Source organism: Limanda limanda, chromosome 3 (genome assembly GCF_963576545.1).
Source record: "Limanda limanda chromosome 3, fLimLim1.1, whole genome shotgun sequence".
NCBI classification, from domain to species: Eukaryota; Metazoa; Chordata; class Actinopteri; order Pleuronectiformes; family Pleuronectidae; genus Limanda; species Limanda limanda.
This window is the reverse complement of record NC_083638.1, coordinates 18,851,353-18,878,162: the sequence shown is the minus strand read 5'-3', so window position 1 is coordinate 18,878,162 and position 26,810 is coordinate 18,851,353. Positions and strand designations below refer to the sequence as shown.

Here is a 26,810-nt window from a genome sequence, read left to right as displayed (position 1 = left end):
TCGTGCGCTCCCAGGTGTGGACACCGGGGAGACAACGCGGAAGTGCTCAGTCAGCAGCAGCAGCAGCGCAGGAAGCCGCCGGGTCCACCGAGCTCCGTCCGACAACATGTCCAACAACCAGGAGATACGATACTGCCACAGGTTCTCCTACATCGTCCTCAAGTTCATCCTGTTTGCGTATTCCATCGTCTGGTGGGTAAGTATCCTCCGTGTTAGTTTACACTGCGCCTGGACACAGCTCTGGGACAGACAGACAGGGAGTGTGTATGTATGTGTGTGTATGTATGTATGTATGTATGTATGTGTGTGTGTGTGTGTGTGTTTCCGCTCCATAAAAGCGACTCTCGTTGTCTCACAGTTTAGTGTCTGGTTGTGGAGCGACAGGTGTTATTCTGCAGGAGTGGAACGACACCATATAACTAACCGTGTGTGTGTCTGCTGCAGGCTGACCACACCCTCCTCGTACACCTTCACCTCGATCCTACCTGTATTACACACCGTCAGTGTAAGCACACACACAGAGAGAGAGAGAGCAGATAAGGAGGAGGAGACAGAGGAACAGTATATTCAGACTGAGAATTTCTGGGAATGGGGCCGTTATTGTAGCAAAACTATTGACAAATGTCGGCGTATTATCAGATTTGTGAATGTGTAGAAGAATCAACAAATGCGTAATGAGATTTTTGAGACATGGATCTGCAAATCAGTATTTAGATTATCTGTGTGTGTGTCTGTCTCTGTGTGTGTGTTTAAACAGATTTGAAAATGTGTTCAAAAAAGTCGTCAAAACCGTATATTTAAAATCCGTGTGTGTGACTGTATCACAACATGAGTCATGTGTGGGCCACCCACCACATGATAAGTCAGCAAACTTGAGTCAGTAAACGAGGAAAAACAGAATAGAAACCGCAATATCTCGAGTCTTGGGCTGTAAATGACACTTAAGCCTATACGGTTTCAGCCCTTAAGCCCGATAACACAACTCTGTCTTCATATACAGCCTAACATTAATTATAGGCCTTTTATATTTCTAAAATATTTGAAATGAAATACCTTTTTTATGCACAAGGAGACACACAACCAGAGAGGCTCCTATGCCATTTTTCCCATCTTGATACCAATAAAAAAACCTGGACTTTGTTTATCGGCCAATTCTGAGTACTGACCAGTGCATTAACAAAACAATAACAACCAAACTGTACTATAAGTGTTGTATGACATTTATCCTGTATGCAAGTAAAGATTGCTGATATTGTTGAATGGCCTGGCTCAGGTTTAACCCCTTGAAAAACAAATACACAGAGAATACATCTTCTTTTATTATCTAGTTTTACTGTCAGTTTCAAAAAGAGCACAAATTAATACATTAAGGAATACACAGCAATTACTTTATTCAGATAGCATGACAAGTCTTGCATACATGTCGCTGTTTTACTTGCAGCACCTTCCTGTGAGAAGTACTGCCAAAAACTGTCTGCTCTAAAAACAGTACAGCAACTGCCTATTTGGAGCAAAAAAGGGGAAGATGGTCATATTTGAGGAATAAGAAAATTGCATTTTTATCTGAGTGAAACTGATTTACTTCAAACTCGTTGCGACAGAATTGCCGTGGATTCACTTGCCGATGCCCAAACCGACATTTTCTACAGTATTGGGACATCTCCACACACAACATTAATGGATTGGACTTGAAGTAGTGTTGCGTTGAATGCAACTTAAACAAGGAAGTCAACGCAAAAATAAGTGCAGTAAAATTCTCATTCTTGCTTAAAGTGTATTTGTCAATTGAGATACAATTCTGGGGCATCTATGAACAGCAAACGTAAAACAAATACATTAATACATTCAATACTTTGGGTACTAGGGGAAAAAGAGGAAATAAATAGAAAAGGGAAGGGTAATATTGAATACTTGCATCTTTTAATAGACCTGCTGTAGAATTGTGTAAGCCATCGTCTTCATGACTCATTTCTGTTAATGCACGATTCAAGTGCCACTGCTTTTCTGACTACAGTAAAGGGGAGGGGAGGTCATTTTTGCACTCAAGCTTTAATTAATACCATCTTCTCAAAAGTGTTTCTATTAATTCAGTGAGCAATTTTAAAACCCTATTTCACCCACTGCTTTTAGAGATGTAAATGGCAATGTACACAACAAGGCTTTCCAGAATATTAAGTTATAGTTGATCAATACTCGTTTGAGATGGTGGTTAGCTGATGACTTTGTGCCGCCCCCAAAGTTCGGGATTACTCACAGGGACAATGGGCCGATGTCCAGCGACCAAGTGCCATCAAAGGCCCTAGAAGCTGAAGTTAAGATGTAGATTCAGACTTCTTCAAGGAGGAAGTAGGAGAAATAGAGACACCTTCACAGGCTGTATTTGATTTCTGAGGGAGTTAAGAGGTGAAATGGAGTGTTGCATGAAGAGCGCTACTCATCCTTTCTACTTGGGATGAATTATTAAATTAATTAAAAAAACATACATAGGTTTATTCCAAACCAACTCACCCATTATTAATATTTTCCCAGTCCAGACCCTCCTAAAAGGATGGACAGAAGTGCAAATAACAATATTTGCGCCAGTGTCCAGCATAAGTAGAAATAAGAAAATGAATGACCCCTAAGAGATGTAGGGGTCAGCAGTTGTAGTTATTAGTTAGTTATAGCTGTATATAGCCATTAATAGTAGCATAAGTGAGTAGACATATTGTACATCCAAACAATCTAGTTCCATGTTATATATATCTAAACAAAATTGAATTCTTTAATTATAATAATTTGCATACATGAGTTTGTTTAAATTGCAAGAATAAAATGTGACTCCAGGAAATGACACCAGCATAATGATTTAGATACAACTGAAACGAGATGCATTAAGGGCTAACATTCTGTCTAATTCAAGATTTTGTCCAGCAAAGCCAAACCCAGCAGCAGCTCCTTCACATATAGACCACATGGCAGATGGTATATCTGATTGAGACAACAGTCAGTGCGCTAAAGAAAATCACTTATACACAGACAGAGAGAGAGAGAGAGAGAGAAGTCAGTATTGGTTTTATTATTGAGAATGAAAGGGTGTGGTGGGGGGTGAGACAGATTAAAATGTGATATTTGCTTTTTTATTGATTCAGTCACACGTTAAAGACACAATCTCTCACTGTCTCTGAAGTACGTGTTTATCTCAGCACCATACTGTTAAGAACAAAGGGCAGTTTACGTCATATTGTCACATCCTCCTATTGTCACATGTAGACATCTGCAAATGTGCACACACACATGCACACACACAAAAATATTATTGGGACCCAATTTAAGAATCCTTTTTTTTTTTAATGACCTGTTTGTCACACTGATTCAGTCCCATAGGACAGGATGTCCTTGGGCCAGAGATCAGTTGCAAACAGTTGAGCAACATTGCATATGCTGGACAAAGAATGTAGGAGAATGTGACTTATTTCCTTGTCATAGAAGTCATAGAAAGACAATAGCTTAATCTAATCTAGTTTTGTTGTGTGGGATCCAATGTGTTACAGTTGACTAAGACTAAAACCAAAACTAAAACAAAGTATTGGAGCGATGTGAACTTCACAGATCTTGTGTTACAGTCATTGGGAACCTACACATTTCTATTCCATAACTCTGTGTAGAGATATAATGCAAACAGTGCATTCAGTATATTTTTACTTTACTTTAGTTTATTTTTAATTTTTTGGAAAGTGGGAGGAAGTGGAGAAGCAATGTCCATCTTTATATACAGTCTAAGAACTAGACTAAAAGTCTCGGTCATGTTAGCAGCGCTGTGAGGCTATAGTTAACTGTGTACAGTTTGTATTCTGGTTTCAAAGCTACATTTTAGTTTCAGCTCTGCGTACCCTCATAGCAGTTGGTCAGGCATATTAACAGCTCTGTAAAGTTGCTTTATTGAGGTGTTGGCTAATGCCCTGATATTGTCACCAAGTCATCTGCAGCTAAGTGCATATGGATAAACACAGCACTGCCTGTGTTATTGTATTATCTCAGCCATTTCAGTTAAGATTGGTTGACTTGAACCTGAATGATTTCACCAGACTCTTTGTAAAGATAATCACTCATCAGTGTTGACATAATTTAATTTAGACTTGCTCTGTTTAAAATGCTCTTGGCTGAAAGGAAGTGAGGTTTGGGGGTTGGCTGGCAAAAAGCCAGTAGCAAGATACCATAACAGACAGCAAGCAGGGACATGTAAGGGAAGGACATCGTGGTGGAGTGTAAACACTGCTCTGACCTTTAGAACTCAGATTTGTCTTTCTTCCTTCGCCACTTCCTCTCCTCCCTTCCTGAAGAAAGATTATGTGGAGGCTGACTGCACCATTAGCAATTAGCAGCAAATGTGTCGAGGAACGAGGTGTTTTCAATAGCAACACGCCGCAATGTTATGTGTACCACTGCGCTGTGTGAGAGACAGAAAGTCATTAGAGCTTCAAGGAAGGTTTAAGACAAGGTGTGGAGTAAAAAAAAAAAAAAAAACACAGAGTTTGAGGTGCGAAGATGAATAAATGGAGCGTGGCATTGATGTAAATGACGTCTAGACCCTCTCAATTAAATTTTTTGGTAGCAAAAAAATATATATAAAGTTGGTCTTCCTCTGGTTCCTTGTGCAAGAAGCATAAGCTCTAATGTTGGTGAACCATTGCTTTGTGTTTGTATTGACATTAGTAGCCAACAGGTTAATGTGAAGCTACATGTGAGGCAGAAAACATACCCGCCTAACACAAAATAATTGATCGAACTCTGGTTCATTGGGATTTGATCAGTCACAACTTCAGTTGCCTGTTCACATCCTGCCTACATTCATCATGATAAATGGATGAAGAGAAGACAAACTGAGCAACTGAAAGAATCATAAAGGGACGTGTGTGTGTGTGTGTGTGTGTGTGTGTGTGTGTGTGTGTGTGTGTGTGTGTGTGTGTGTGTGTGTGTGTGTGTGTGTGTGTGTGTGTGTGTGTGTGTGTGTGTGTGTGTGTGTGTGTGTGTGTGTGTGTGTGTGTGTGTGTGTACAGTCTAGACAAATTATCTGCGTCACACCACTGATAGTTCACAATACTAAAGTCAGGCTTCAATTGATTATTGAAGTAAGTTGGAGTAATTGACTATGAGTCAGATGGGGTAAGGCTGTGTGTGTGTGTGTGTTTGTGTGTGTGTGCGTCCAACAAAGTGTCACTGAGAACCTAATTAAAGAAAGCTGTCATTTATAAACAATAATGCTACATTATCTGTCCTCTCCTCCAGTCAGATGAAAAGCAGATTATAATTAGACTAATTACTTTGTGTGGGCTCACAGCAGAAGTTTCCTACTATCGAGGCTGTAGAGATTCCTACAGACAGGCCAATGCTCAGAGAGGTCAGTTTTCAGTTTCAGCTTTTCATAGATAGAGTTGATCCATGGAAGATTAAACAAGGTTAGCCTACAACCATTGTAACACAACACTCTGCTGCCACACTTAGGCCTAGCAGTGCTTCAAGCTAAATGCTAAAGCAAGCATGTCAATATGTTCACAGTGACAATGCTAACATGCTGAGGTAAAGTAGGAACAACCATGTTCGACATGTTGGTTTAGCATAATTAGCATGATAGCATTTTGCTAATTGGTAGAAAGCACAAAGGTTTCAATAACTCAGGTGGTTTTCCATTTTATTAATAATAAATGTACGTAACAAATTTCATGTGAGCTGATCCAAGCCCCAAATATCCATCTCATGGCACTCGGAAGCAGATCGTCCATTTCCTGGCGGTTCAGCTTGGCCTGCTGGCAACATGATCAATTGAACATAACCTTTTTTTTTCCCCTTTCTGTTGGCAAGTCACAATTTTTTTAATGCATAACTTTACTCCCCGGTGAACATAGTGGCCAAGTCTATAATTATCCTGGTAACAGTTAAATCAAATAGTATGGGCCTACAAAATGAGCTGGTGGCCTCATTGAAGTTCTCTGGTTTCCTGCAGCTTTATTTGATTATAAAACCATCGCAACTAATGAGTAATGCCATGTGATTCTTTACATTAACCATTAATGAATATATGAACTTATAAGACTACGATATATAAACATGTGTTATATCTTCCACTATTAACTAATGCAGCGTAATTACAGAAGTCACTGTTTTTTCAAAGTTGATGTTAATAGTTGATGTTAATAGAAATTTTTTGATTTAATTAGCTAATTTAATATTTGACCAAACCCTGTGTGTGCAAGTGTGTGTGTGTGTGTGTGTGTGTACATGTATCAACCTGGAGACAAAGCTTGATGCTTCTTTGTGTGTATTATCAGGGCCGGTCTTTCCTACAGGCGACATAGGCGGTTGCCTAGGGCGCCACTCAGAGGGGGGCGCCAAAAACTGCGCCCAGCAAAAAAAAAATAAAAAAAAATCTATATATAAAAAAAATAATTTTTGCGCCCCCTTCTATATGTGGTATGCCCCAAAATATTGTATTTAATTACTTTAACAGTAATTAAAGATTATTCCTACTTATATACGTGATAGTCACGTGGTTTATGTTTCATTAGAGAAATCAGTAAACGACCGCAGCACTCAGGTGGAACGTTTGGCATGGGAGCAGTTGCACCCCGTACTGTCTCTCTGGGGGTAACGTCCTCCCACAGGCCAGATGCAGTCTGGATGAGGAACTGGATGCTCCGTTTCTTAATTGCTGCTGCATTCCTCCTGTGTTCTACGGGTTAGTAGTGGGTGGAGTCACCTACTTTAGCTCCTAAAGCTTCGCTTGAGCACCACGAGTGTCATTGAGACATATTGATATCGTTTTGATTGTCTACTTAGACTGGTAAAAACTTAGAAACTCCGCTGTGCAGTGGGACACTCGCGCCAATAGGTGGGCGGGGCTACATTCGCCTGTATAGGTGTTTATTTTACCTGCGCTCGTCTTGCAGGCGGGTCGAGATAGTATATTGTTTACTTTAGACAGGGTGTAGTTCAGCTCCGACACAAACAGACTCTGTAATTAAGTCATGTATTGTTATTGTGCCTTATAAGACCAGTTATAAGCCAATGTTCAATAGGTCTATATTGTAAATGTTTATATTTCTTTATGAGTGATAATGTTTGAAGTAAAGAGACACCATAATAATTGAATGTATGTTTTATGCACTTTAAAATGCAGTTACACTCAGAGAAATGCTTGTACTTGAAATTGTGTTTAATTTGAATAAGTTGCAGTCTGGATGAGAAACTGAAGGCTCCATGTCGTTATTGCTGCTCCATTCATCCTGTATACTTTGTTGCTGTGGTATTAACATTAGGGTAAAATGAGCCAAAACTCGAAAACGGTGTTGTCAGAACATGCTAGCACATTGAGGCTTATGGTTAGAGTGTGTGTGTCCAAGCAACTTCGATGAAGAAATACATAATTTTTTTCGTTTTTGTGGAAAATCGTTTTGAAAAAATATTTTTTTGTTTTTTTTTTGGGGGGGGGGGGGGCGCCAGGAGTGAAGCTTGCCTAGAGCGCAAAATGTGCTAGGGCCGGCCCTGTGTATTATGCATATTTAAAGTTGCTGAAAGAATAACAAATTACTAATTCTACCATTTTCCCATTATATCACATCTGATGACTAAGCCTTGGTATCTACTTCTTCTTTGTTTCCAGTTAACAGGTGGATTTCTCCTTTCCATTGGTATCTATGCTGAGGTGGAGAGACAACGCTTTAAGACACTGGAGGGGATGTTTTTGGCCCCAGCTGTAATCCTGATCGTCCTGGGAATTATCATGTTTATAGTCTCGTTGATTGGAGTCTTGGCTTCACTGAGAGATAATCTCACTCTACTGAAAGTGGTGAGTGGTGCTCTTGTACACAAGTTATTTATGTGGCCCCTAGATTCTTAGTAAAAGACTTAATACTTAAGACTTTAAGACTTTAGACTTTATTGTATGTAAATGTTTAATTCTGTATTTTTCATAGTGACACATAAGAGCTATTGTTTTTTCCACTTTGCCGTATTATTTTTAAAGCTGTATAGTTGTAAACTAATGGGTTAATATTGACTTTTATCTCACCATTGCATCAGTTTAAAACATCAAACCTGCAAAAAAAGTATCCAAAGATAAACACACGCACACAAACACAAACACACGCACACACAGTGAATGAAGCCACACTGCTGTGTGTGTTGTTATCAGAACATCTCTGTTCTTTGTGTTGTGCCTGTTCATTTTAATGCATATTAGCTAAAATGTGAAACTAAGACTGTTGGCCCTCCCCACGTTTATAAAGCATCTCTTTAGCAGTGATGCAGACAGACTTCCCCTTTTGTACTGATGTCTTTCAGAGCTCACAAACAAACAGTGCACAGATGGCTGCGTCTTTGGCAACAGATAAAGTGTGAGACAGTGATGAAAGATCCTGATGTATAATTTGTAAACTAAAAATTATTTAATTAGTTAATTTATTTATGTATTATGTTTATGTATGTTCATTATGAATTTTATTTCACTAGTATAAAGGTAAACATGTCTAAGTATATAATTGTACTTTTCCCTGTTATCCGTTTGATCACAGTTCATGTACACTCTGGCAGTTTGTCTGATCCTGGAGCTGCTCGGAGGGATCTTGGCGCTGGTCTTCCGCAACCAGGTGAGCTGTCCCTGGTGTTGATCAATAGTCTGTTAGAAACACTTCCATCCTCAGCAAAGCATAGATAGTGGAGGGATCGATCACAAATTTGCCTCAAAGGCTTTAAAATCTGTGGAGCTTGCAACATCCTATTTACCTCCCACTGGATACAGAAAAACAACCCAATAAATCTGTTACAGGTGAAAAACATATTAAGACATGCAAGGAAATTATTATGTATTGTACAGAATAGACCAAAGCATTAAGATTATATATAAAATATTGAAAGTTGAGATTACAGCTCGAAAAATGTATTTGGCTACACACCATCCCCTCCACCATGAAGATCTGGACAGAGGACAGATTATTTTACTGCCGCTCTGTCATGAGGGAACATGATAATATGCAGAGCTTTATATATCAGTAAGCTGACACTGGTCTGCTGCTGTTTATAAGGACATGATACGAACCAAAGAAAAATGAATCTAAATAACGTTACACTTTTTCCCCCTATGGTCTCAGTTCACTGCATACATCAGGCGAGGTAATATAAATAGTCTAGCTAAATTTTGTAATAAATAAAAAAGTATTAATGCCATATCAATGTCGCTGCATATTTTAAACAAATAATTAACTAAACCATGCAGGTGGTATACAATCTTTATTAAATGGGGATTATGACATCAAACTGAAATCTTATTTGCACATATTTCTGGTCTAGAAATGTACAGGGACTCCATAATCAGAATGAGCCTGCTCAAGATGAGATAGGATTATTGTTTGTGTGATATTGGTATGCTTGACCTGTCTTTGTATTCAATCCTCTGTCTCTCTCTCACACATTTCTTCCTTTTAATCCTTCTTTCAAAAACTTCATTTATTTCTCCTTTAGTCTTTTAGGCTGCCTCTGTCTTCAGTTGTGGAACACATCCCCCTCCCTGCAAACTTAAACTTAATGGAATTAACTTTTATAGTTTCTAAATAGTTTATAGTTTTAAAGTGTCCTGCAATACATTTTAATGTAAATGTCCAGCTGCTTGCATGTCTTTTCTTTATTTTACAATTATCTCATTTCCAGTTGGCCAAATAAGTAGAGACTGCCACGTTTAAGATGAAAATACCAAGTGATATTGTGATGAGTTCTTTAATAACGGTTCAGTGTCATCTGTCTCAAAGGGAAACTAGTAGATTAACTCCATGTCTATAAAGTCGCTTTTTCTAATGTGGTTTAAACGGCAATGTCTCGCCCAATAGATTCACTGTGAGGGCCTGGTATGTTCAGAGGAGGAAGAAAATAAATCAATTGAAAAGCTCATTTGCTTTAATCTCATGAGGGTAGCAGTCTCAATTCATCAAGGAGACGTGAAGACAGAGCACTGCTAGACCTGAATAAGAAAACACGTCCGAGGCTAATAAACTAGAAACTAGAATAGCTCTCAGTAGAGCACGTATCTCAGCCAAGGCCCAATAGTCTCCTTAAATTCTGAACCAAATCCGTAATTTTCATTTGGACATAGTTCTCTTCTCTTGAAGATGCATATAAACTTTTGATTCCAATAAATCCAGATTAACTCAGCTACTCATTGATGTAGTTTCCTCGCCCTATTTGTTACTAAACAACAGCTAGACCCCCATGAAACCACATTTAAATGAGCCAGATCTGGGTTTTTATTTGAATCAGCGCACTCATAGATATCAGTCCCCTAAATATGACTGATTGTTTTTCATCAATTAATCCATGCATTGAAAATCTGTTTAAATGTTTATAAATACCCTATTTCACAATTTTAAATCCTGCATCCACCCTAAGATGTAATGACTTCTTCCTTGGCCCTCCTCCTCTCCTTCCACCAAGTTTTGTGAAAAACAGTTTTTGCAAAACCAACATACAAATGGACAGGGGGGAAAGCATAACCTCCATGGCAGAGTTTTATACAACTAACGAATTACAAACAGTACAGTGTAGTAAAATGATTAGAATAAATTGACATCTTCCTGAAGGAAAATCTTTCCATGAGTTTACTTAAGTGGAGTTCCAAGCGGAAAATATGTTTTTCAAGTCTGTGGATAGATTGACACATTAACCTAACGTGACCCCTCGGCACCAGATTGTGAGTGACAGATGTTTGCTGTTGCTCAACACATTTTGATATTCCACTTCAGTGGATCAGTCACCTTGACGAGTCACAGCACTTCCTCTGCAGAGCTGAGCTGCCTGTGTGACATACTGATGGTCCATCAGCTGTGACATTGACATAAACAACAAGGTAGCATGACCCCCCCCCCTCTGTCCCTTGAACACACCCTAACTGAATTATGTATTTGTACTCACGTAGACGGTGGACTTACTGAACAAGAACATCCGGAAGGGCATAGTCAACTACTATGATGACCTGGACTTCAAAAATATCATGGACTTTGTTCAGAAGAAGGTAAGGTTATACCACTCTTACTTTTCTGTCATTTCACCCAAACATTCCTGTCAACAAAACATCCAATTTAAAGGTCACGTTCAAATAATGTACATAGAGAACAGTCGGCAACCATGGTTACCATCACACGTCGGATTCAAGGTCTGTTAAAACTACCACCAGTGAACTTTGATAATCGCAGCAAGTCGTGTCCAAATACTGAGCGAAATGTGCCAAGCCAAAACTGTACACCTGCTCCCCGAGTCCATCATCCTGCCACACACACAGCAGCTGAGGATTTAACTGCCAACTTTGATCAAGTACACAGTGATGCAGTGTCAGACTGATCACACAGTGAAATTAAGAAGCAGCCGGCAAGTCATCTTTTTAATAGAAGAGAAACAACAAATGCTCCTTCAATCTGCAGGCGTCCCTCCTTGTCGCAGAGTGACCAGATTGTGACTTGATCGATAGTTTGGATGATTGAAGCCCTATAAGTAGTTACTTAGCTGGTTGTGAGATATTAAGGTTTAGGAATTGAAAGTCGGGTAAAGTTCCTCATCTGGGGAACTGTGTCAGCTTGTAGTTATGTTACTCTGATGTGCCAATGTGTGGTGAGGCTATCATTCATGTCTGTTTCTTTCTATGATCAAGATATACTAGTTGCTAATTTTCTGTCAGAATAAGATCAGCTGTGGATATTTGGCATGAGAGATTTCTTTTTTTATTCTCTCTGGTTTGTGGGACTGAGCTCAGATGGAAAGTAGAATGAAAAAACACCTTTTTTTGCCCCCGCTCAACAATACCCTTATAAAAAACATTTTAATCCGCTATATCTGCATCTGTATTTCGATCTGCCCCAAATTGAACTCACAGAAAGATCAGTCCACAAAAAATTTCAATTAATCAAGATTTATGTGTTATTCATTGAGAATTTAGTTAAAATATCCCAAAACACAACTTCTCACAATGTTAAAGAAAGTGGTAAGTAAAATCCTAGATCTGTCGCTTTGTTGGGAACCGCACCAAAATGTATTTGGCTTTTCCTTGACCCATACCACACCCTTCAACAACATTTCATGGTTTCGGCTTCATATTTATAAGCATTTGTAGCAGAGCTGTGAGTGGAGACTTGTGTTGTATCACCTCATTCTGTGTGGATAATAGGATTGTGCTGAGATATGTACAGGAATCTGTAAATGTTGTGCGTGCCAAATGTGTAAAAAAAAACTCTAATCTGTATTCAGATGTAGTGAGGTTTGTAAACATGTCGCCAATTCGTAGATGTTTTCACTAGAAACTCAGTCTTTCCAGTTTCAGAACCCACCTTTAAGCTTTTGATCCAGCTATAAAGACATATCAGGTTGCAACAACAGGAAATGAGAAAACTCCCATCCTCTTACCACAATACGAACACATGGATCAGTGACAGGACACATCATATCCTGTAGGAAATTAATTCCAATCTGACCTTTTCCGTCCACTGCCCCTCAGTATTCTAATGGAAATATGACATTTACTACACTAGAAAGGATTCTATTGTCTTCAAAATTGCAAGACAGTGAAGCGCTTCCCCCAGCACAATTACATTGCCTGGTTATTCAAAATACTAATGAGTCCTCAGTATTCTAATGGAAATATGACATTTATTACACCACAAACTATTCCATTGTCTTCAACACAGAGAGACAGCGAAGAGCTTCTCCCCATCACAATTACATTGCCTATTCAAAACACTATAATAATATTAACTACTGCTGTGCCTTTTTGAAATAAGCTGCATTTTCGCTTGCTTTATCAGAGGACACCTTCGCAAATCAAGACGCCCATCCTCATGAACACCACACAGCTTAAATATTCCAGATAGTTTTTAATCAGGAGTTACAACTATCAGTGTTCTCACAGCTTCTGGGATTATGTGGTTTGCATCAACACGTTTCACAGCACTGCAAACATAAGAGCTGAATGCTGAATGAATTAACAAAAACAATGAAATGAAGAGTTGATCAAAGTGTAGTTTTAGTGAAGTTATTTAAAATATCCAGTCAATGATGCCCTGTCAAAACTGACCAGTCGGTAACTCCACCTCTCTATTATCTATCTATTGATTGAGGATTGATCAGTTTTAAGTCTGCATCCATCCATCAGATAGAAGGCTGGCTTAACATTGGCAGGAACAGTCCATACTCGTTTGCAGCCATTGATTGTTTGGTCAGGTTGTGTTACTGTAGATCCTCTGCTTCTCTACAACAAGATAAGAGTTCCTCCTTATCATCTCATGGCCACTAGCTGTCAGCCAGTGTTTCACTGACTGATTACCTCCTGGCTGTTGTTGTTGTCCACTGTGTCCTTTTCAATCTTTGAGGGATTGCAACACCTTCAGCTGTAAACAAGAGGCTGATTATTTACTTATTTACTCTTAATACTCTAGGAACAGTAGAGGTTGTTAAATGACATTTTAACTTTAAACACAATGAAAATAAAATACTAACATATTGAACTTGTACAGACCATTACAATATGGAGGTCACGCTTCATGCAAATCCAATAATGTCAGGCTGATTTGAATGCTGAAGCAGTTGCTGCAGAGTCAATACCATTGTGCCTGTAAAACCTTGTTTACTGAAAACAGGAACCTCATCAGGTAACGAAACATAACAGGTCAGCATCACTACTCTATCACAAAACTCTTTATCATTAACATTATTTAGCTTCAGTCAGTGCGCAATTATGTTAAAGAAAAATTATAAAAAATATTCAGGATAATAATTTTTAATTAATTATTATGCCGTGTTTACATATGCTGTTGTTGGCAGTATATTGATAAAATAATTATTTGAGTTAGAACAGGAATGAAAGAGCCTCAGAGTTTTATAAAATTATCTTAAAGAAACATGTTTTTTTTATCCTTTATAACCTTGTCATGCATGTGAGTGCATTATAATAATGAAGGCAGGAAGCACTGGATGAACTGAGTTGTGTCTTGCTGTCAGCCCGTTTATCAAGGGAGTAAACCAGTCAGCCGCTGCAGCTTGTCATCACTTAGGCTTCAAAATCAATCACTTCTTTTAACCATATAAAACAGGATCAAATATCAGCGTTACCATAGTAGCATTAGTAGTTGGATAATAACTGTAGTATCAATTCTCTCAAAGTTTCTCCCAAATATCCACATTATACATATAAATACATACACACTTATACACACATTGGTAGAGTGAGTCTCTATCACACATTTATTTACATACTGATGGTAAAGTCTGGGGATCAGTATCTTGCTCAAGGCCACTTCAAAATGCAATCTGAAGGAGTTTGTGATCGAAATACTGACATTCCGATTAGTGGACAACCCAGTTGACCTCCTGAGACCACCTCAGACATCACTGAAGTATAAATAATTATTTTTAGAATCCCAAAATTGTTACCCCCTAAATCCATAACTTCAGCTCTCAGATATACTACATGCATGCACTGATTGGTGCACTGTAACTCTGGAGTAATTACTCTGGGCTGTGATATAAGGCATTACCCTTTGTTTTAGGGTCAAACCGAAATAGTGTTTTATTGAGACAGAGATGAAAATAAAGGAAAACACAAGAGTAACTGGTCACAATTCTTGACGTACTTTATATTTTGCTTTAATATTAGTCAACAGTCATCCCCTCTGCAAAGTGAATGCAGGGAGAGTTTATAGTGTGAGAGGTACCTCAGTCCTCTTCTGCAGTCTCGTTGGTGTCGGACGGTGTTTTGAGAGATCGGAGCTTCAGGTTGATCTTAAAAACTGCCCCCGACATGACTCTTCCCAAAGTGATTATTCACTGCATGACTGATGAATTGTATTGTACTGTACAGCTGCACCTACTTGTTACTCTGCCTGTTTAACTTGTAATGTTTTGTTGATTAATAGCTTACAGTTACAGATATTAATCACATTGTAATTGCTTTGCCTCCCTGCAACCTTTGTGTGGAGCCCAGAGTTGGCGTTCTCTGCTGTCACAGCATCGGGAGGAAATATTTACTTCCTGGCAGCCTGACATCATGATCGCACTGTCTGCCAAAGAGCCCACTAGTTCTTATTCATTTATTCACCTTTCCTCTTTATCTCTTGTCTCATCCTCTCTTACTGTCTCTCTGGAGTCTGACCCTTTGTCCTGTCTGTCCTCCTTTTCTCTTTTACTGCCTTTTGGACTCACTTCCCTCCTCCCAAGAAAGTATCTGTCATACTAAATGACCACCGAGCACAGCTGATAGCGACTCTTGGGTTTCCTAATTGTTACTCTCTGCAGCTGCTCTCTCTCCAGTGAAAATACAAATCAAATAGAAATGACTGATTCCAGATAAAAATATTTTAGACTGTTACTGTTATTTACAATTGTGCTGTAATTTAGAAAATAAGGTTTTCAATTCAAAAATCAAACAACACCAGTCAGTCTATAACGGTGGTCAGTGCTCTCCACATTGATTTGACATTCATTCAGTTAAACCAGCCTTGTTATAATTATTCAGCAATCAAGAAATGAAAGGAGCGCAAAACATGAATCGATTTTGTCCTGTTTCAGGATCGATTCAGAGTTGTAAACGTCTGCAGCTTGATGCATCTGAGGGTTGAGAAATCTCCCCACCTCTACATCCCTAATAACATCAGTGACAGCTGCTTCCTATTAGAGTTCCTTGTTACAGCTTTGCCTTAACTGCCCTGAGGAGTTCAACAATCCACCATGACAAATGTCTTTGTGTTTTGCATCAGAATGAATTATCTCAGTTTTTATTTATTCAATGAAAATGAAATTATCATGGATGCTTGAAAAAGCTGTTTTATAAACCGCACGATGTGACACAGAAACAGTCAATTATACCAAATAATGAAGTTGTTTGAAACCATGTTTGAGTCATTGTAACTCAACCGATAGCAAAAATAATTATCTTTCTATTGATAGCTGCTCCAGCTTGGTTTATTGGCCCTTTGAAATAAGAAGGTTTTTTTTACTTGAAGTTTTGTTCAGTAATGACTTGAGAGGACAATAAAAGTAATTGGTTGGTTTCACGTTATTTTGTGCCCGTAAACAAACAGCAGGAGGTTGGCAAGAATCAGTGGAGGCTCTAGGTGTGATCTAGAACTCATTACATTGTGGAATGGATCTTGATAAACAGCAAGATCCAGAATTAATGATTCCCTTTTTTCTTTACCACAGTGAGATAGGACGTTGGAGGTAGATGCTGTCTGAGGGCCCTTCTAGTTAACATTTGTGTTCCTGTTAATCTCTTTGTAACTCTGTCATGAAATGTGTTATATAGATCAAGTTGATCAATATACCGGTTGAGATATTGTCTAAATTAATGATTCAGAGCAATTATTAACCCTGACCATCACACCTGTCAACGAATAGAGGTAAAGTAGCAGGGAGACAAATGCACACTTTGAAAAACAGACTCGTAATTGCATGCAAATCATCATTAATTATGGTTAATTTCATTGCAAAATGTTACTGGCATTGCCTGAGCACAGCAAAAATAATAAGCAATAAAAAGTTGTTTACTTTTTATCCCTCCCCTCAATTCTGCCCACCCCATCTCTACTCTATCTCCTCCTTAACTTATACATTTTTCTCCATCTCGTTCTTTATCTCTGTTTTTCCTTCCTTCTTCCAATCACTGCACTCGTCTCATCACTGCACTTGTCTCATCTCTTGCAGTTTAAGTGTTGCGGAGCTCAGGAGTACAAAGACTGGGAGGTCAACATGTACCACAACTGTTCTGCACCTGGTCCAATGGCCTGCGGTGTCCCGTATACATGCTGCATTACTACTAAGGTAGGTACCACGATTACTTTAACTCTTACTACTATCACAACACTAACTGCTGCTGACAATATCTGACACCATTCCTGGAACTATTACTGCTAAACTACTAATATAGAAGCCCAGTGTTATCTGTTCCATCTCAGCTTGGGTTCAGCTATCACTAATAAACCAGTTCTATTACTACTGCTGCTAGTAAAATATCATAGTAGGTGGTAAGACTATATTGTACTTATATTGTTTTCATCACAACACAGCACTTGAAATCTAGAAAACAAGGCCTGAACATCATCATGAGCTCGATGTGTTTAAATGTTTACATGTACACTACTGTCCAGATTATATATTTTTTTACACAAAGAACACAAAGAATTATTGCTATTAACCTTATTCTGACAATTTTGTAATTATCTATCTGGACATGACTTGCTAATAGAATATTAGATTCATATTCAGTACATCTGATTATGACTCACATCAACATTAGGTTCACTTCATCATATAACGTTCCCGCCAGAATTTTAAATACAGAATTTTGCAAAAGCTTCCTCTCATTATTTTTCCATCCTGTTTACGCTCAAACCTAGAGCATGATTGCTCAAGCAGTTGGTAATTGCTGTTATTTATATAATGTGATGAAGATGTTTAAATGTCTTCGTAATGTGAATAAGGTCAAAATACTTTACGAGTCATAATAAGATTATTTCTTATTCAGAGTATAACCTTATTCAGGTTAAGGTAATCAGAAAAAGCTTTTTATTTAACAGTGTCTTATTCAGACTTTAATTTATTCAGACTATTGTCTTAATATGGATAATATTGGAATATTGGTGTCCTTGTTTGCATGTGTTGTGTTTCACAAGTGCAAATCGGCATTACTGCAGTACTGTTTTAAAAGATTAAATGCAATTTTCATGCATATTGAATGTTGTACTTTTCCTTTGGCAGGTATGGTCCTTACTTACTAACTAAAAATACTGTTGTAATCCGCATTAACTGTAGCTGTCATTACCATCCATATCCCATAGAAAACAGCATCTGATGGTTATACTGTGTATACAGGTCCAGCATCTGCGTGACATTACTTAAACAGCTTGGATAAAGTCAGGATCTCTATATTTAACACAGGACTGTGTGGCCCTGCACACTTTTCAGTTTGGATGTTCTTATTATTATAGAGGCATTTAACACACACACACACACACAAAGACAGGCGATTTCCTCCCACACAAAACATCACATGTTCCCCTGTAATTTATACACCTACACTCTCCCAGAGTTCACAGAGAACAAACAAAAAGGTTTTATTCAGACTAAATTGATAAACAATCCCTCATAGCTGAACTCACCAAACCTTTATCCTGTATCCTCAATATTTATTCTGTTACCAGAGCTCTGCATTTAGATTTTTATCTCAACTGACTCGCAATGCTGCATTATTGAGTCTTTTGGTCTATTACATCAGACATTATTAAGTCAGTTGTAATGAAAAGGTTAATTAATAAAGTTATTTGATTTCCTATTACCCTACATGTTATGTCTATAATTGTTTTTCTTCTTTCAGTGGTTGTAATTTGTTTTTCATTCCGTTACTTAAGTAACGTATTGTGTCTAATGAAGTAGCAGTTCTTGCTGCTTGGGCTCAAATAATGTTAGGCTACCTAATGGCAGCCATTAGTATTTTTACTGTAGTCAGGTCTGCTTTTATCACAGTCAAGATATTCTACAGTGGTGAAGCACTAATCAATTTTTAGAGGGGTTTCTTTTTATTAACTTTTTTATTCACATTGATCCGTCATTACTATTAAAATGGGTTGATCCACCGCCACCAGCGTTTGTCCTTTCTACATAAATGTCTCCGGAATAAAAACTCTTCTCTCTATTGAGAAAAAGTGTCTCACAGATCGCATAAGTTATATTTGCTCTTGACATGTGGTGATGGAGGGAAAATCGGGCAAATGACACAACTCTGTGTGCCAGAGACGACACATGGTGGGGACAGAAGCTCAAACTGATCACATCTTGTTGCAGCTGATTGACAACTGTGATTTATTTATAATACTTATTCTATTAACATAGGAAAATACTGGAATTACACACAGTCATTATGTTATGTGAACAGTAAAATGCATGTGCACTCTCTAGACTGTAGTCAATTGGTACAAATGTAAAATAGACACAAGTGACGTCTTTCACATAGAGCTTCATAGTCATTCTGGTAAGAGGGTCACTTAAATTCTCATTTAAATCATATTTAGTTCATGTATGAGGTCCATGTGTAAGTGCATTGGTCATTATCATTGACCTAACAGCATGTGCTCCAGTGACGAATCAAAGTCTTGCAATAGTTGCTTAAATCTTCAGCTGTTTAGTTTATGATGTTTTCCTCTGTTTGCTGTGGACTCCTGATGCTCAAGACTATTCAGTGCTCTTACTGTCTGTCTCTCACTGTCTTTTTATTTCTAACTCTTGTCTTTGTCCCTCTGCCTCTCTCTCCTGCAGCCTAATGAAGTGGCCAACACTATGTGTGGCTGCGATGTGATCAAACAAGAGGTAAGACTGATTGAAAGGCCTGAATTAAGACCAGCTGGATGTTTGGACATGTTTATTGTCATACAGGTTATGTTAGTTTACATATAATTGTGTGGACGGATATTCACACGTTTTCAAAGTTAAAAAGTGTCACACAAATGATGGTGCTTGCTTTAAAAGCCAGATCATAACAATATTCGCTGGCAGTGTCAGAGCGTCGGCCAGTGAATTTATGTAGATTTATGGGATGGTGGTGGATGTTTTCCCTGCAATGACACAGTGAGTCTGTGGCAGCCATGTGCACTTTGTGGTTCTCACCATTTCTGCAGCAAAGCCTTTCAGCAACTCACAAATAAAAGCATTTCATTATTGATTTAGACACAGATTTAAAAAAAAAAAAAAATAAAGCTTTTAATATTACTGGAAGCAGGATGTAATTCAAGGTTTTCTGTTTGTAAAAACTCCCCCCCACTGAAAGCAGGTCTGACCCTCACAGATCCAAGATGTTACTCACATCATTTTCAAATACAAGTAAACACAAAATGTGAAATAGAATTTGAAATAGAAAACCAAACCTTACAGATAACCCATCATATTTGTGATAACTCAGCACACAGGTTAAATATATTATTGTTATGTTTCTCAGGTGTAAATGTTATAAAACTGTGAAAATGGACCTACCTGATAAGAAGTGTTGTGTTTCTCGTAGCGTTTGGACTTGATTGAAATCATTCACATCAGAGGCTGCACTGATGCTTTCTTCATCTGGCTGTTAGACAACTATAAGATCATGGCTGGACTGCTGTTAGGGATCCTACTGCCGCAGGTATTCTCACACACACACACACACACACACACACACACACACACACACACACACGTGCTGAGGAACCATGTGAGACTACAGGGCTATTGCTTTAATTTTTCATCTGGGTTTCCCCGTGCATGTGTCATGCATGCAAGCACAAAAGCGGGAGCGCATTGGCTCATGGGTATGCCTGGGGAGCACGAGTCATTGTTTTCTGTCAAACACACACACACACACACACACACACACACACACACACACACACACACACACACACACACACACACACACACACACACACACACACACACACACACACACACACACACACACACACACACACACACACACACACAAACAAACCATAGTTTAAACCCCCTTATCCCTGAGTGCATTGTTAAATACAAGACCATTAGTTACAAAAACAGGCAGGTTTACTCCCTGAGTAGAAAGGGTTCTATATGTGATTTGGGATTAAGTCCATCTCATGAATTATTGTACTGGTGTAAGGGCTACTCTCCTCTGATGATTTCTGCTGAATGGATAATTATAGCAAACATTTAAGAAGGAAACCTTCATATGTATCAAAGTCTCACCGAAATATTTGCTGAAGGTCTCACAGTGACAGAACAGGTGCATCTGTAGTTCCAGAATGTTTTCAAATATTGGAAGCCCAAAAAACCTTATCCATATTCAACAGCCTGTCTGATGAAAACAACTCTTAGCCATGATTAAATGTAAATTGCTTTACCTCGGGTTCATCTGACAACTCGACGCTGTTCCCAGTGAGAAAATAAGAAGTGCAGTTTTCACAAAACGTTTTGCATGCTGGTCTTTTCAGTGAAGTTTCAAATAAAGCAGGCGAAATAAACTGATTCACAAACTGATAAAACTTCATTGACCTATTTCATGTCTCCTCACACAAAAAATGTATCTGGTTCACCATCGTTAAAGATGTCTGCAGTTCCTGTTCATCATTCATGAGAGAAATTCTTTTCATTGTGGATCCTTTTCCCATTTTAACCCCTGTCATGGATTATAATATAGTCATAGGAAGATTCTGTTGTCTGTATAAATCAGCCAGATCTGGGTGATGATTTTAATGTGCATGTCTCCAGCTCTGTGCATGCATGTCATATCTCTTCCTCGCATCCTTTTTGGAAACGACTAAGACATGGGGGTAGGTATCAAGTGAGGGAAACATCAACAAATGACGAGCACCATCTGTGACATTCCTTCCTTCCTTTCCGGCACTTGGCTTATCTCTCTGTCTCTCTTTCTCTAGTTCTTTGGTGTGATAATCAGCTGGCTGTACATCACGCGTGTTGAAGATGCCATCAGTGAGTACGGTCACTACGTGGACGGGTTACAGGGGAGAGCAGCCAAGAGTCAGGGCCGTGTGTCCAAATGGTTTAAGTGTATGCCCGAGGTCGACTGATGGAGCTGAGCAGAGGGCAGCAAATGGACTCCAGTCAACACTCCCTCAGCTGGTTAAAGCACTGGAGTCGATGCAGAGACTGTTGCAACCACTACAGGAGTCTGCCTCCGAACTGCCGGCTCAATACCAGTGAACGTCAGCATGTGGAATGTTTTTTTTATTGGGAAGAAGGAATTGTTTTGCATCCTCATTGTTTGGAATTTAATATTCATGTTGTGTTTTTTTTTTTCAGTTTTAATGTAAATTTTGTGTATATATCCAGAAAGTGAATGGTTTTAAATGACTTTGTTAACATGCAGTGTACTGATGCCTGAGTGGGAAATAAGAGCTCATTAAGTGATGTTCTGCACTGTGCCACAGACAATCTCAGGGATAAACACAGAAACCAACATAACCACTTTTTCTCTTTTTATTGTATATCCTGAAATTCATCTGTTCAGTTACACAAGCACAACCTACAGCACGAACTGTGTTCACTGATGGTTTTCTACCACCAGTTAAACTATTTGTGACTGCTTTATACAAACTCTGCTCCTTTAATACACTGTTTACACTGCAACACTGTAGTGCTAAATACACATTGTCTGTCACTTGAAAGCAGGACTCCTTTCCTAAGTTGTATATTTGAGGTTTGAAATGGAACTCTGCATCACACCCTGCCTGCATATTCCTCTATGACCATAAGTGCTCCCTGAACCTTCAAGATGTCTTAACCATGGTTCCCTTCTGAATGTTGAGAAAGAGCTCAACATAATCCATTGTGAGTTGCTTTTAAAGAGATGGATGCTAATGTAGTGCCTTTGCGATAACAACACAGAAGCTCTGGGTTTAGTTAAGTTTCCCCAGATGCTACATTTGCTGTATGTGCTGATTTGCAAAACTAATAGAGTGCACACTTTGAGTGTCAACGTGAGGGGAGGATTTTTGGGAATAAGACAGTACGTGCTTTAAAAAACAAAGCCTTTTGACTCGTGCGATCAACTTGAACCTCACAGTACGACACGCTCAAACTGGCTTTGTTCCCTGAAACCTGACCAATCAGAGGACTCAAACCACCGTATATATGCTGTCTGAGTGCTACACTTCCAGACCCCCTCATCACTACTTGTTCCTGCAAAAGTTACTTCATTTGAAAACCTGTTGCACTGAAAATAATCCAGGCAGTTCTTACATTGGTCTCAAAAACAGAATGAGTTGAGTAATTCAGGACAAATCAGTATCATGTTTACTTTGAACCCATAGGAAATATATGCCTTAGAACATGTTACAACTTCCTGTAAACTCCAGAGTGGTTTTAAGATTTTCAGACACATATTTGTCATGACATATGTGAATAATGTGAAATGAATGTGCTTTTGAAGTCTGTTGTGAAGTTGCAAACTGAGACCAAAGAGGTCATCCATCTTGAAGTGAATTTTAATTTCACATCTCCCTGCCTTTCCTCCTGTTGTGGCTGCACAAGACTGCACCACCGCCTCTTAATGATATGTCTAATACTTCACTGACATCACTGCTCAAACACAATTACAAGCATTTCGAGTTTAAATGATTGCCTTATTTTTTTTTTTTAATATGACTTACAGAGGTTTACATAGGAGCCCGCTTTGCTTCTTAGGGTTGAAGGAGCATTATCACTTTATTCTTATTGGCATATTCAGCATTTTAAGACCAAATCTAATAATCCAGGTTAATTTAACTGGTTAATAAAGTTCATACTCGACTTGATGCAGAAAAAGAGTACATTTCCATGAAATGAAATCAACTATTAACTAAATTAACTTTTACTACCTGCTTCTCACTCAGTAAACAGTGAAAAAGATTCAACACACTGTACTGATTTCACTGTAGTGAGATGAAAATGTGTTTATGCTTTGTGACATAATTAATTTGTAATTAAAAACTACTTCATAAAACAAACAGACAGTGCTTCATTCATGCAAATGTGATGATGATGAGTTAAATGGAGCATTTTTACTATTTAATGAGGCGTCCGACACATTAAGCAGCCTCACTCTTTTTCAACCTTTTCTGAATCTTATGCAAACTGTGTAATACCTATGACAGAAGAAAGTCCACATTTGATACATTTAGTGTGTAGCATGAAAGACCAAATATTACATTACATAAAGAATGTTTAAAAAGGAGAATTCAGTAAGAATAGATGAATAACAGCTGTAATTGCAAACTCTCAAATTCAAGAGTTGCACAAAACCACATTTATTGACAGAAGTATGTTGTCTATACGTTTTGCCTTTTGTGGGGGAGTTTTCTTGTTTATATATGAGCTGACTGTAGCGCTGAATAGATCTTCTTGTTAAGAGCTATTTAGAGGTTGGTGGGGCTGTTAAATAATTGATGGTTGATCTCACACTGCGTTTTTCGACGACATGCTTCACCCCGAGTCACAAGCAGGGTCTAAATTTTTCATGCCACAGTATGTTAATGAAGTATGTGAAAGCTCCAACGATGGTAGTGTAGAGTTAAAACAGAGGAAAACATCTTCCAATCATCTCTACTAACATCATATAAACAAAGCAAACTAGTTTAAAGTGAAAGTAGTGTCATGGAGTTTGCAGTGCAATGAAAGTTCCCTGTTAGAACCACATAATTAGTGATGGTTAATATTGAATAATTATCAGCGTATACCCTTTTTAGTCACATGATAGATATAATTTTTTTTAATTTTTTTTTTACAAGAATTCAATATAATTAGTATTGTGTTTAAGTCATTAAATTAAGACAATATCAACGACAATTTTTTTTTCGAAACTCAAAAGCTTAAATGTAGCAAAAGAAAATCTGTACAAAATGTAAGAAAAGCATTTTCCTCTGATTTTGAAAAATTCATACATTTAGTGTATGTATATTTGTTTGTGTTTCCATATTAAAAAGAGAAAAGAATATTACAATATACATCAGGGGTGGGGAACCCCTAGCCTTTAGGCCAAATATGAGGCAATCAATATATATATATTTTTTAAAACATCTCAGACATACGAAAAGAAAAATAAAGTCATGACAGCAATTGATTTTTTTCTGCGATTCAGACAAACGGTGATCTCAAGCATCGTTACCACTTCAAACATCTGGATGAAATACAGAGACAAATATGTTTGGAAGTTGATGCTTTTCATCGGAGTTTGTTGGCTGCGTTCTGACAGAGACAGTGGGGTGCAGTCCTGTTAATGTGCTGAGAGGGAGGAGAAGCTGAAACATTCAGGAGGAGCCTTGTTCGTCTGCCATGTCGTCTGGTGAGTTAGTGAATCTCCTTCAGGGATTTGTTGGCTTGTTCCAGGACATGAAAAGTAACTGAACATATTTGCAATGCAGGTTAATGTGGAACCAGCTGATTATTATGTATTTGTCGTATTTTCTTTCCTGCTCATGCTCTTGCTTCTCCTGCTGCTTCCAGGACTTCCTGCTGAATGGAACCTATTAATATTTTACTCCTATCACCACCAGAGAGGAGAACATGATTTTCCTTCTAATGTTACTCCAACCTGACACTTAAAACAACTTGTTCGTGCTCTCCCCACCAGTTGTTACTCTGGCAACCCCACAACCAGAAAATAAATATTGTTATCACTATCAGGACTAAGTAATTAGTGTCTTAATTTTAAATGAACAGTCACAGTTGTGTGAGATCAGCCCTACAAACACATGTACTACTCGGGTCCCATGTTGACATTTCAATCAGAACGTGCTACTTGCCTCCTTAATTAAAATGTCACTTGGAGAGTTGCTGCTGCAGGTGGGACCGACACCTATCTCGACCCTCAGAGGATAAACAGTGAAGCTAATGGAGTGGAACAGGGCTGCTGCTCTGCACAATGAAAACAAATGACACATGTAGCACAGTTGGTCATGTGGAAGCAGTGTTTCCTCACAAGTCACACAATTCACCAGGGAACGGTCGTGCTGCTGAGTGGACGGACGTGTCACAAGTTTGTCCTCTGAGATTCTACCACATATCACATCTTCACATTTTTATTCAGTATGTCTGTCACATCTCATTAATCGGGCTTCCAGACCTTCCAGACCGTGAAGTTTTAGTCTCAACTTAATAAGAACAAAACAGTTTTTTTAATCACAGCCTGTGCGTGTTTGAGAGAGGGAGAGAGAGAGAGCGAGATAGACCATTTGTCTTACTCATGGTTCATTACTGCAGCTACTGCAGTGTTACAAACAACAAACAAATAAACGGAAAATGTCATGAATTATTTTCCATGGGGTCGAAACAAGCAAACATCACACACACCGACACACACACACACAGCTGTATATTCTCTAACACCCAATTAATCTCTACTAATGGACATCTTAATACAAGTTAATGGTCCTCAAATAACTACCAAACTGTTGAATTAAGAAGCACGACACACCACATGGACCCGACAACATTTAACATTAGTTTGGTGACAGCGACCAAAAACATTAAGCTCTGTTTTAATCACATTTCAGCAAAATAATGTAACACACCTTTATGTTTAGGTAATGTACACACAGCTGAGCTATACATCACATGACCAACATGGTTGTGGTGTTGGGATCTAAATTCAGTTACACATACATTCACAGAAATGCATGTTTGTATATATGTGGTTTAACTATTTGCTTGTGCCTGATAAAAAACTAAACTATCCAGTGACAGGAGAGGATTTTTTTGGGGGGGTTCAACACATATTCAAGGACAAAAGAAAAATAAAACAGTCAGATTCACCATGGAAAACACAAAGTTGTGTGTGTGTGTGTGTGTGTGTGTGTGTGTGTATTAAACATATTACATTTTCAATATCAGAAATCACGGAGCACTCCGATTATTAGTAAATCCATTAGCCTCCTCGGTCTGTACAGATGTATTATCTACGCTTCTTTTCTCCCTTCTCTCTCTCTCTCTCTCTCTCACACACACACACACACACAGTGACGATGTCGAGGATCCAATATTGTGTGGGAGGATCCTGGTCCTTCATCAGTCTGGTTCACAGTCCTGTGTCTGTTCGGTTGCTGACATTTAGCCCTGCACAACCCATCAAACGAACCTAATCACTCAGCGTGGACGGCAGCAGGAACACAGAGGACGATCTTTAGAACCACACATCCTGGTGTTACTTATTCCTCATTATTCCCCTCAGTAGTGAATGGTTTCGGTCAGCTCCAACAAATACATACAAACAGCACATTATAACATGCAGTGGAGCGTGGCGGGGAATGTAAGAA

The 26,810-nt window shown here is 38.5% G+C and overlaps 1 protein-coding gene across 1 annotated transcript; it reads left to right on the top strand.

The window, feature by feature from the left end:
* Nucleotides 1-71: 71 nt before the first annotated feature.
* On the top strand, nucleotides 72-23,462 carry tspan15 (tetraspanin 15). Its single transcript, XM_061068352.1, has 8 exons — nucleotides 72-196; nucleotides 7,640-7,825; nucleotides 8,550-8,624; nucleotides 10,940-11,035; nucleotides 16,708-16,824; nucleotides 19,315-19,365; nucleotides 20,054-20,170; nucleotides 21,438-23,462. The coding sequence occupies exons 1-8, from the start codon at nucleotides 107-109 to the stop codon at nucleotides 21,588-21,590; spliced, it is 885 nt and encodes a 294-aa protein (XP_060924335.1). The 5' UTR covers nucleotides 72-106; the 3' UTR covers nucleotides 21,591-23,462.
* The last annotated feature ends 3,348 nt before the right edge of the window (nucleotides 23,463-26,810 follow it).

Excerpts from the sequence above, each read along its gene's own strand:
- tspan15 (XM_061068352.1), top strand. The coding sequence starts at position 107 with ATGTCCAACAACCAGGAGATACGATACTGCCACAGGTTCTCCTACATC. Across the intron at positions 19,366-20,053 it reads GCGATGTGATCAAACAAGAG|CGTTTGGACTTGATTGAAAT; the intron begins GTAAGACTGATT and ends TGTTTCTCGTAG. Across the intron at positions 20,171-21,437 it reads TAGGGATCCTACTGCCGCAG|TTCTTTGGTGTGATAATCAG; the intron begins GTATTCTCACAC and ends CTCTTTCTCTAG.